Genomic DNA, 12318 nt, shown 5'->3' on the forward strand with positions numbered 1-12318 from the left:
TCCAAAGCTACACCCTCTGCTAACATAATGGATCTTTAATGGCACTTTCCCTGCATTTCAGTTCGTATTTTCGATCAAATTCTTCACTCTGTGCCACTGTGAACCAGTTCTTCCAGTCACCAGCTTGACCTGTAATATGTAAATGCAAAATGTCCGGTCCTTGTTCTACGCATGAATTTAATATGTATAAATGATGTATTGATCGCATGTTTGTAGATTTCTTAGTTTCACAATGAAAACAGCATGTTGATCGTATGTGTATGTCAGTGAAAGTCATAGCATACATGTAAGTATCGCCAGAAGAATATATGCAGTGTCTAAAGCGTTATGTGTATATTATTTCATACTGGCCTTTCATTAGTTTATTATTATTCCAAAAAAAACATGGCACTCTTGCAAACAAAAGGTTGTCGACATACAATCTTTATATGTCTTGCCGTTTTCTTCTGGGGACACGTGTGGTTTCCCTTTGCCATACCAGAAACATATGATCTTGGGTTTGAATCCCCGTTTCTCACCAAAATAGTTTAGATATGTCAGCACCATATCCATGTGCGTTGGCTTCACCAAAGCGGTAAACGTTAGACTTCCGGCATTCGTCCAACACCGAGCTTACACACGGTAAGAAACATTGTTCAAAGCAGAACTAAACAAAACATACTCACCCGGTTACTACTGATGCTGACCTTCACATTTGGAACTACGCAATACTTGCGAATTGATATGTTTCCTCTTGTAGTGGTCAGTTGGTCAAGTAGCTAACGTATTGGCTCGTCTTGTTGCAACCCATGCTATACCCCGCCATGATAACGGAATAATGCCAACCATGGTTTAAAAACTGAATCTGTACGCGCTCAGTCATGTTTTCGTTGCCTTCATTATCAATTACCTTTTCTGAAATATCCACTTGATCCCTCTTGCCAGGCGACGTGAAAGGTCTGGTCTTTGATCTTCTCACTGGCGTGTTTGAGATTCTTAAAGGAACACGCTTCAGCTATCTGCTGGTACTTTTCTTCAGGAAGGTGACGATCGAGATATTCAGCCATTCTCTTTATTTCCGTCGCACAGTCCTAACAAAGGAACAACGAGAATTTGATACGGATTTTTGGCTTGTTGTTTAACACCGCACTCACCAATACTCAATCTCTATGACTGCAGACAATCCAGTGACTCAAGGCGCATTGATCTACGTGACATGCTTCAACCAAGTCGCCTCTCACGACAAGCATAGTCACCTTTTACGCCAAGCATGGGCTGCTGAAGGTCAATTCTAACGTCTAACCCGGGTCTTCACGGGTACGTATTTGTTAAGTGTACAAATACATATACTTGAAAATCAACATATTATGAACTTCAGTCGACGGTTTCTCACACACACACACCTCCTCTCATTTGCCACACATAGAAGTTGTTAATTTTGTTGGTCCAATATTTACTGTAATGGAATAATTGACATTTTGTTCATTTATTTGAAACTACACTTCTACAGTGACTAGATGGTTTGCACTTGTAAATAAAAGTGACAAAAACCTTTCCATATTCACACGAAATCTCCACCAAAAGCATACTCGCTAGATCATGAGCATGTGTCTATGAATCACCATTAAATGTGATGAAACCAGGTGTTCGCGAAAAAGAGAGTGCCCAACTGGTGGCACCCGTCACAAACACATGCAAGGGCAAGTCAATTGGTCACTTGACAAATAGAGAATCTCACCCGAGTGTCTTTTGATATCAAATATATCAACACGAGTTGATAAAAGTGGAAAAATCCGAGGCTTGCCGAGGGTGAGATTTTATTTATCATCCAACATCATTCTGTCAACTTTTTCAATTTGTAGACAGTAATTAGCAGTGTCTTCAGTGTAAAAAGTACTGCAAACAGCTTCAGTAGCAGAGCCATTAGTGATGTCATTTGATTGTGACGTCATGGTAACCAGTGATGTCACAATGGTCTGCAAAGCATTGTGATGTAATTTCATTGCAGCGATATCTACAGTGTAGATATCGCTTGATCTCATCCAAGCGATATCTCCTGTGGGAGCCAGTTTTGGATGATAAAACACGGGAACATATATATTGTAAGACAAATCACCTGTTTCATGTCTTCATACTTCACACTGCATACTTCAAATCCATCGTACACATCCGAAACGTTTTTCCACTCATTAACGTGATCAAATATCGACCCAAAAGGTGCTTAAAAATAATTACGATAGATTAGCAACAGTATGATTTTTTTTAATTAGGCTTGACATCAAACCTATATTTAAACCTCTTGACAATTTATGTTTGTCATTAATCTTATTCTGTGGGTGTTAAATCTGAGCCACACTTGAAGGAACCAGGAATCCGTTATTGCTCAAGGGGAAAAGTATTTCAGATATAAATATATCTGCAATTACTTTAAAGATTTGTATGCTTTAATCTATTGATGAATAAAGTTAGTCTTGTTCTCGGTGAGGTTCATTGCATGTTTCAAAACGCCCGATGAGAATTATCATATAATACAATCCTTGAATTGTCAGTGTTATTCATCAATCAAATATCAAGAGGCCACTATTGCCATCCCGGAGTGTGAATAAGTGTTTGAAAACCACCTCGGCTGAAGATATACGAACCACACCCGTCCTGATACACACTGAGAAAGTCGTCCCAGGAGCCAGTGAATGTGCTTTGCTGAGGTGAACCGCCTTCCCACACCTGTTGGCTGACCTGACAGAAGGACGATACAGCGCAGTCTTTAGCGTTCCTCTCGACATACACCACCTTGCACCCAAGTTGCCATAACAGCTCGGGCATTTGTCTGCAATTATGAACGTCACAGCCAGTAGGCGTATAATAGCAATGTATACTCTTCAAAATTAAAAAAAACTTCACACTGACTTTCAAAATGTAATATAATGCGATTGTTTCAAAATAGGACACAGAAACCATAATTGAAACAATGATATCCACAAACTAGGTTTTAACCTCTTGACAATTCATGTTTGTCAACGATCTACTTAATCGGACATGAGTCAGCCAAGTCGCGGAACATGTGGTGTAATGTAATACTGTCCAGAAATGGGGTGCGTGGGTCCTACTCTAATCTGAATACCCACATTGTCTTGGCAATCGAATACATAACCAAGGACATATTAACTGATGGGTAATATATGCTACTCAAAAGAGTTATGGAACACCCGATTTTTTCATATTACTATAGTTAATCTGTGATGCCATGACAGATTAACTTCTACAATTTGAAAGAACTGGGTGTTCCTTAACATCTTTTGCGTAGTATATATAGTATGTGCATTATCTACTGAACCAAAGTTAGTGAACATGACTATTTTTGGGATATGTTTATGAAAGTGTGTGCTCAGTCTTCACTATAAAAATAGTCCCCAGAGTATGCATGAACCCTGACTAGAAGGAATTCAGTATCGAAGGAACGCGTAAAAGATGTTCGAAGGCTGAGGTACAGGATTCAGTTGTAGACAAATACTACCTGGGAAGTAAATGGGTGTGGAATATCCTTGGTGATGTCAGTTTCTCCAGTTCTTCCTCTGTCCTTAATTCCAGCAAGGCAGAATTCTGCCAATGTTTGGCGTACTCGGCCTTGCCTGCCACGATCATGTTGAGGATCTCCCACGCCCAGTGCGTTCCTAAAGCATGGCATATTATCAAAGGGAAATGTTCACTCGTCAGACTCTAACCCTGTTTCTTATTCTGAAAATATCGAACAATGTGTTCATCTTTGATAAAATTTATTTGGATGCAATAAAAGTCCATTGTGCACCTTGTACGTTGCATATTAGAAACGTTGAAGTGAGGTGAAATTGGTGTTCACGTCGCACTCAAAATCGTCGCACCTTTATGAACCTGTGTTTGTGGCTGCTTGTAATTGTCATGACTCTAGTGCTTGCCTATTGAAATTGCTGCAGTTTTATACATGGATCACTCACTCAGACACCAGTCCTAGTTTTATCACCCGACAGCCAGGCAGGGTAAAAACATGTACCACATTTTAACGTATTTTGGTATGACGCGGCCAGGCCGGGAGTCGAACCACCGACCCTCCGCTCTCCGTGCCGGCGCACCGTCTACTAGACCATTCCATATGATAAACAGAAAACATTTACTTAAAATTCTCGTCATATTTCTTTTTCAATATTATGCAATGTTTTAATTAATGAATTCAATTCATTCGGGTGCAACGAAGTAATATGTATCACTGGTGGTACCCCAGGTCATTAGTGATCTCACCCGACTTTGGATATGTGGCCAGAAAGATGTCATCTTCCCTTAGAGGACGAGATTTCATCGTCTCCAACTTGTCTGCAAAATCTTCTGCCTCAACGACACCGTCTACCATAACAAGTTGAATATTCCATCCGGCAGCCATACCTCTTTCTGCTAGGGTCGACATATTGACGATTATCTGTATATCAAAGAACTGACCATCACAATTGATGATTGGCTAAGACGATACAGATATCAGAAAGAAACTGCTGGGCAAAAGATCCAAAACACAATTGATATACGTATCAAATACTTCTCCATCAAATAACCATTTCTTGTTTGTTTCATATTTACCCTGCATCAAACATGGGTGTATACTTTCTTTTGGCATACAATTTAGTGAATGTTGGTAAAGGCATCAGTGGGTCAGAAATTAAAATTTGCTAAAAGGGGCACAAATCAGAAATAGCGAATGTTGCTAAAAGTAGAATAAATCAGAAATAGTGAATGTTGCTAAAAGTGGCAGTAAATCAGAAATAGTGAATGTTGCTAAACATAGCATAAATGAGAAAAAGTGAATGTTGCAAAAAGTGGCAATACAACAGAAATAGTGAATGTTGCTAAAAGTGGCAATACATCAGAAATAGTGAATGTTGCTAAACGTAGCATAAATCAGAAAAGGGGAATGTTGCTAAAAGTAGCATAAATCGGAAATAGTGAATGTTGCTAAAAGTGGCAATACATCAGAAGCAGTGAATGTTGCTGAACGTAGCATAAATCAGATATAGTGAATGATGCTAAAAGTAGCATATATCAGATGTAATGAATGTTGCTAAAAGTAGCATAAATCAGAAATAGCGAATGTTGCTAAACGTAGCAATATAGTCAGATATAGGGAATGTTAAAGTTCTAGTATGGTCAGTAATAGTAATGTTTGCTAAATTTGCAGTATAGTAGGAAATATTGAATGTTGGTAAAAGTAGAATAAATCAGAAATAGTGAATGTTGCTAAACGTAGCAATATAGTCAGATATAGGGAATGTTAAAGTTCTAGTATGGTCAGTAATAGTGAATGTTTGCTAAATTTGCAGTATAGTCTAAAATAGTGAATGTTGGTAAAAGTAGCAGTTTAGACATAAATAGTGAAAGTTTGTTAAATTTGCGGTATAGTCAGAAATAGTGAATGTTGGTAAAAGTAGCAGTTTAGTCATAAATAGTGAATGTTGGGAAAAGTAGCAGTTTAGTTATAAATAGTAAATGTTTGTTAAATTTGCAGTATAGTCAGAAATAGGGATTGTTGGTAAAAATAGCAGTATAGTCAGAAATAGTGAAAATTTGTTAAAGTAGCAGTTTAGTCATAAATAGTGAATGCTTGTTAAATTTTCAGCATAGTCAGAAATAGTGAATGTTGGCAAAAGTAGCAGTATTGTCAGAAATAGTGAATGTTTGTTAAATTTGCATTTTAGTCATAAACAGTGAATGTTGGTAAAAGTAGCAGTTTAGTCATAAATAGTGAATGTTTGTTAAATTTGCAGTATAGTCAGAAATAGGGAATGTTGGTAAAAATAGCAGTATAGTCAGAAATAGTGAATGTTGGTAAAAGTAGCAGTATTGTCAGAAATAGGGAATGTTAGAAGTTGCAGTATGGTCAATAATAGTGAATGTTTGCTAAATTTGCAGTATGGTCAATAATAGTGAATATTGGTAAAAATAGCAGTATAGTCAGAAAAAGTGAATGTTTGTTAAAGTAGCAGTTTAGTCACAAAATAGTAAATGTTTGCTAAATTTGCATTGTAGTCAGAAATAGTGAATATTGGTTAAAGCAGCAGTATTGTCAGGAATAGTGAATGTTTGTTAAAGTAGCAGTATTGTCAGAAAAAAAAGTGACTGCTGGTAAAAATAGCAGTAGCGGGATGCACATAATTGTCCCTTTGCCAAGTAAACATTATGATTTTATGAGTGCGACATTTCATACATGAGTGTATAGAATTTAATGTATTTGAATTCTAATTCAGGAATACAGTACCAAATTAAGAAAGTTCAAAGTGGTGTGGACCTTAGATTGCCCATGGAGGATGTTAGTATCGTAATGACAGTTCAATTATCATATTAGGACGAACCCACTACCAGCGGATCCTGGTACGACAACGGAGCCAAAATATTATCGAACAGGACAGTAGTGCATGACAGTAGTGCTTGGAGACGCGTGCATCTAGAAACACCCCCACACCCATCCCCACCCCCATCTCACCCCTCACCTTACTATGTTGAAGGACGAATATATCACTTTCGTGTTTGGCTTTGCTTGTTTGCCGCGGAGTCTCTATCTACACTTGGAGGCGACATACGTGAGTAAACATTCGTTTGTAACGGCGGGAGTACCTTTTTTATGCAAATTGTGTGAATGGCGGGTGCAAACGGTGGCACTGGACACTCTTACCCCTTTCGCGAACACATGGCATCATCACCGATTTTCAGAGATCCATTTCAAATATGATCCACAGAGGTTTCAGTACCACTCTGAATTTAAGGTCCAGTTGAATCTGTTTCGGCAAATATTCGAGATTGATTATTCACTAGCGTTAGCGTTTTACGTAAATATGTCGTCGTTTTCCCTGAGTTACCAGTATGCCTGGTATATCAGTGTACATTCAATAAAATTGGAACGGAAAACATCAAAATAAGCTATGTGAATTGATGAACCAACCTTTCTCCTCTTGTGATCCCCGACAATGAAATGTATCCCTTCCCCATCGCATTTTTTGAAAGGACACCAGCTGTCATAAATGTATAGGCACACTGCAACGTGACTTCACTTGTCAATCCCTAAATTAAATTAGTCTCGGTTGCCGGAGTGCTAGGTGTACACCACTGACTTGTAATATCAAGAGTGGATGGCTAAGCGCCCTGATGGTAGTAGTAGTGGTAGTGGTAGAAGTAGTAGTAGTAGTAGTAGTAGTAGTAGTAGTAGTAGTAGTAGTAGTAGTAGAAAAAGAAGAAATAACTCAGTGTTCAAATTTTGTCTGACCATTAAGACTCTGAATTAGAGCAGACAGTTAAAAGATAATCAGCTGGTAAATATATACTCTGCTCTACTATTTGTAACGGCCATAAACTGTCCGAGTCTCTTGACGGGTTTCAAACCACGGACCTTTTGATCCTAGTTCTGACGCCTTGTCCCCCTTGACCAAAGAGGTAAACCGCGTCAGCAAGCTGACAAGGTAAGGATGTCACATGTTGGATGACTCCACGCCCAGCTACTTATTCAACAGACACTCGTCCTCCAATTGTCACATTTTGCATGTTTTTGCAGCATCAGCTGCTAGTCTCTTCTAGAAAAATGCATTACCTTGCGGATGTAGTCATTAAAAACTGTTGTATCGCACCTGAATCTTTAAAGTTTCTAGATATAAATTTTGTTGATATATTTGACTTAAAAGTTTATTTGTGGTCCATATTCCTATGGTTATTGACACAAACATTCTGAGCCTACAATATCTCTCCATCTAAAAGTCATTCTAAATGTTGCTGTTGTATTTGTGTTAGTAGGTCACTGTTAGTAGGTCACTGTACCATCACCTAATTGCTAAATCCCTTTGTCCATCCAATTAATACAGTGGCTTCCATCATCTCCATCTGTCTGCTTGTTTACTCTGTGTTCATTAGTCATCCACTGGCTTCCAATTAGCTTAATCACCTCTCTGTGTCCATCAACTAGTCACTGTAACAACTTAGATGTCAATAAGTGTATATATACCTATGTTGTTTAGCCCTATCCATATCCACACAATCTTACCGACTCCCTAACAACCAATCTATATTCATGGCCGAACTTATGGGCATGGCCTCAGCCCTGCATAACCAACAATCTAAAAACAAACAAAAAATCCTAATTCTCACTGACTCCCTTAGCGGACTACAAGCCCTCCAAAACAAAAATACCAAAAAACGACCTAAATTAATAAACCAAATACTTAAAAGCTCCAACGACCTAACAAAAGCAGGCAAACAAATAACCTTCTTGTGGATCCCCGCCCACGTAGGAATTTACGGCAACGAAAGCGCCGATAAAGCAGCTAAATTATCTCTCAAAATACCAGAAATAAGCCTAAACCTACCCATCTCAAAATCAGAAATTAAAAGTGTAAACAAACAAAAAATAACCAAAAAATGGCATAATCAATATCAAAACTCAAATAGCCAAATCAAAAAAGTGCTCAGAAAACCACTAGCCAAACCTAAAATCCTACACCCCTCTAAAAAAATTGACAGATTAATTACAAAACTCCAAACAGGACACACTAACCTAAATAACCACCTAAAACAACTTAAAAGACACACCACAGGCAACTGCCCCCACTGCAAACAACCCGAAACCACAGAACACGCACTCATTCACTGCACCCACTATCAAACACACAGAACCACACTACAAACCACCCTCAATCTAAATAAGGTTCCTACTCTAGATGAAATACTAAACCCTCAAAATAAACTAGAAAACTTCAAGGCCCTAGGCGTATTCCTAATCAAAACAGACCTAATTAAGCGCATCTAAAAATTAATTAATCTACCAATCCAAAATCCAATAAACATACAAACACCCACCTCACCCGGCTCCCTTAGTTCCCTCCTCCACCCACCTCGGCATTTATTCCAAACTTAAAAATTTCAAAAAATCAATATAAGCAACCCCTAAAAGCCCCCTCTTGGGTTGCATACACCACTTTCACCCTTCTCGGAATACACTAAACGGTCCGGCCAGGCCCGTGTGCGAAATACGCTGTAGTCGGAAAGCGCACGTTAAATCTTCTATATCAGTCAGTCAGTCAGCCCTATCCATCTATTGCTTGATAAAGGTGTTAGGATCTACACCGAAACGTCGCACTAAATGTAATAAAGAAGTTGTTTATCCATAGAACTCGTCTTACTTCATCACTCCAACTTCTAAATGCCACTGAAAGAAGTCACTGTAGGTTAGTTAGTCATTTGTAGCCTGCAGAGATTCTTCTTAATCCCCGAGAGAACTCGTTCTGGTAAGTTTCTCTGGTTAGTATCGTGTGTGAAGGAGTGTTGTGTATGCCTTATCCTAAACTACGTCGTGGGAACAATATTGTACTGCTTCTATGCAACATAGCCGCCTGTTACAAAAACATTGTTCTGTTTTATGCTATACAGCCACATGTTACATTATGGACACAACATTGTACTGTTTTCAATGCATTACAGTCACATGTTACATTATAAACACAACACTGGATTGCTTCTATGCAATACGGTCACATGCAACATTATAGACACAGCATTTGATTGCTTCTACGCGATACGGCCACATGGAAACTATTGGACGCAAGATGGTACTGCTACAATAGTGTAACGTCGTACCATTATGGACTGCCGAGATGCTATGAAGTAGGGACAGTTACACCATGCACGCGGCAACATCGTGCTGCTGCGACGTCTTTGTAACACACCTGGCAGTAAAAAAGATGAAACTGTACGATGTGTTCTTAAGACAAATTTGCATGCTCCTATAACGGTTCACCTGCTTCATGTCTTTGTACTGCCCATTGCATATGGTAATTCCTTTACCCACATCAGAAACGGTTTTGCACTCATTAAAGTGATCAAATATCGACTAATAAGGGACTGAAAATAAAATAAAACTCGCCGAGAAATAGCAAATGAGTATTTTGTAGATATTTTACTATAAATACATTTGAAAGTGACTCCGTGGCATTTTGTTGGCTAACAAAGAAATCCTGTTAAGCCACATCTACTTACGGAGTATTGTTTCCTGGTTGGGTGCATTTTTACGCTGGACGAAGTCATTGATTTCGTAATGCTGTCTACGGTTTCTCGTGTGTTGATGATTAAAATAGCAGACTTTGAAGTTATTATACAGATTTATTTTTAAAAAATGATTTCAATATAATTTTCTTAATTTATACGATATACGGCTTTTCCATTAGACGAGAGGTTGGTAACAAGACCACTAAATTGAAGTTCATAAGTGTATGAATGACGCATTTTGACATTCATATGTTTTTAACGAGACTGAATTCTTGAAATGACGTTAACACTGACGGGCTACTTCCTCGTTCCAGGGAAAACCTATGGGAATTCCCCAGAAAGAATAAATACAGATGACTTATACGATTCAATCTTGTGAGCAGAATCGCTGAAATAATCCAAGCCCTGGAATATTGCTAAAAGCAGCGTGAAACCCAAATGACAAATAATTCCACTATGGAATAGAAAGTGATACACCTCCTTAATAGGAGCGCGGCATAGCATTGAAGTGTGCACATTCCACGAGAAACAAGTTATCTAGGATCTAAGCTTTATATTCCACAATTGTGAAACCTTCCCTGAAGAGGCGTGTCGATGATGGTTCACGCGGACTATACACTTTCATGGTTATCTGTTCCATCAGATATATAATTTCATTCCATGTCATGACACGCTCTTACTCACACAAAGTCAGCGTTATATGCACCTCGACATTAGCCAGTGGTGCTCAGAGACCTCAGGTAGGTTCTATTTTCATCTACTTAAAAAATATTGTGTTTTATATACACATAGTTATTTTCTAAAATACATACGTTTTGGATGAATGGAGTCGGTGTCGTCACTGTGTGAAAATTCTTTAGCAATATATAATACTGTTATGTTTGTTCTATGAAAATGTTGACAAAGTGAATCATTTACCTCTTTGTGGCTATAATAAGGGTGCCTTTTTGACGACTGGGTAAATGTTACGTTTCCGGACATATATGTATATCGGTCACATTAAATTTCGTTCAAATAAACACATTGAACTTTAAAGGACAAGTAAATTGAGACAAAAAATATTCCGATATTGTTGGAAAATCAAATTTCCTAGATACATTTCCAAGAGAGAAATTAAAAATTTATGATATTTGTGGAAAATATTTAAATGTCCACGTGAATGTAATGAAATGAAACGCTTAGTAATTGGGTTTTTCGTTTGAGGGCACGATTTCGCCTGTCGTTTTTTTTGTCTGTTTTACGATATTTCCGGATATTGTTTGTCAAGGTTTTGTAATTAAGAATGCTCTAAAGTCTTAATATCTGCAAAATTGACATTTTGACTTCACTTGCCCTTTACGTATTTTACTAAGTGCCACGTTTGTCTTTCCTCCTCCGTGATGCGCCTTACATCAGGAGTTGTGCCAAGTGTCCATACAACCGGAAGTCGGACAGTGTCAAGGAGAGACACAGTGGTAGTGTATTGTGCTCAATGACTTCTGAAAAGCTTTTACCGTTATGTGACTAAACGTTACATTTTTGTTACATTTCACATCAATCACAGGTTACTATATGGAAGGATTTCATGACAGAACATTTACGTCGAATATGGATACGTTTGTGGAAAGCTAACTCATGAGAAGAAGTAACGTGCTGTGTAAGGACATAAAAGCTGTTGTGCTTATGTCCTTCACTGATGAAAAAATACAAGTAGACCATGTTTTCACTGGTATACAGCACAACATATGTTGTCACCAGTACAACATTGTGTTTACCGTCCAACAATGTTTTCATCATGCAAACTACATGTAAACTGTTTGTTCAACGTGCAATCTAAAAGTAACACAACGTGTTTAACGTGCAAGCTACCAGTAAAACAATGCATTTACTGTAGAACCTACCGGTCAAACAACTTGTTTATCATGCACCCTTCCAGTACACGGTTCAGTTACTGTGAATCCTTAAAAGGAAAACTAAGTGATAAGTAAACTCTACAGTGTACACAATCCCACTACTGGATTTTAGATACGAGACTCATTTTGAACGATGAGGTCACGGACATATCTACCACTGGTTGTGCCCGTCACCATGTGCACTATATACTTAACTTTATTTTTCACAAGCTTTACAATACTAACTACCAACAAGGAATCTGCACAAGACGTCACAGGACCTGGAGAAGAACGTTTTCTTTTAGGACACACTGTGGCATACGTGGGGGACTTCTTTTTTGTTAAACAAAGCACAACGCCTGTTACATATGATAGAATCAGCATTGTTGCCGTCGAACAATCAGGAACAAATAATGAAAAGCCTGTG

At 38.3% G+C, this 12318-nt stretch overlaps 1 protein-coding gene across 1 annotated transcript; it reads right to left on the minus strand.

Moving 5' to 3' along the window:
* Nucleotides 1-19: 19 nt before the first annotated feature.
* LOC139448425 (sulfotransferase 1 family member D1-like) lies at nt 20-4414 on the minus strand. Its single transcript, XM_071229976.1, has 6 exons — nt 4252-4414; nt 3494-3650; nt 2622-2806; nt 2096-2199; nt 890-1070; nt 20-129 (listed from the first exon to the last, which is right to left on the minus strand). The coding sequence occupies exons 1-6, from the start codon at nt 4412-4414 to the stop codon at nt 20-22; spliced, it is 900 nt and encodes a 299-aa protein (XP_071086077.1).
* Between the last annotated feature and the right edge of the window lie 7904 nt (nt 4415-12318).

The sequence above is a fragment of the Haliotis cracherodii genome, unplaced genomic scaffold (assembly GCF_022045235.1).
Source record: "Haliotis cracherodii isolate W230 unplaced genomic scaffold, xgHalCrac1.p SCAF_7, whole genome shotgun sequence".
Classification (NCBI taxonomy): Eukaryota; Metazoa; Mollusca; class Gastropoda; order Lepetellida; family Haliotidae; genus Haliotis; species Haliotis cracherodii.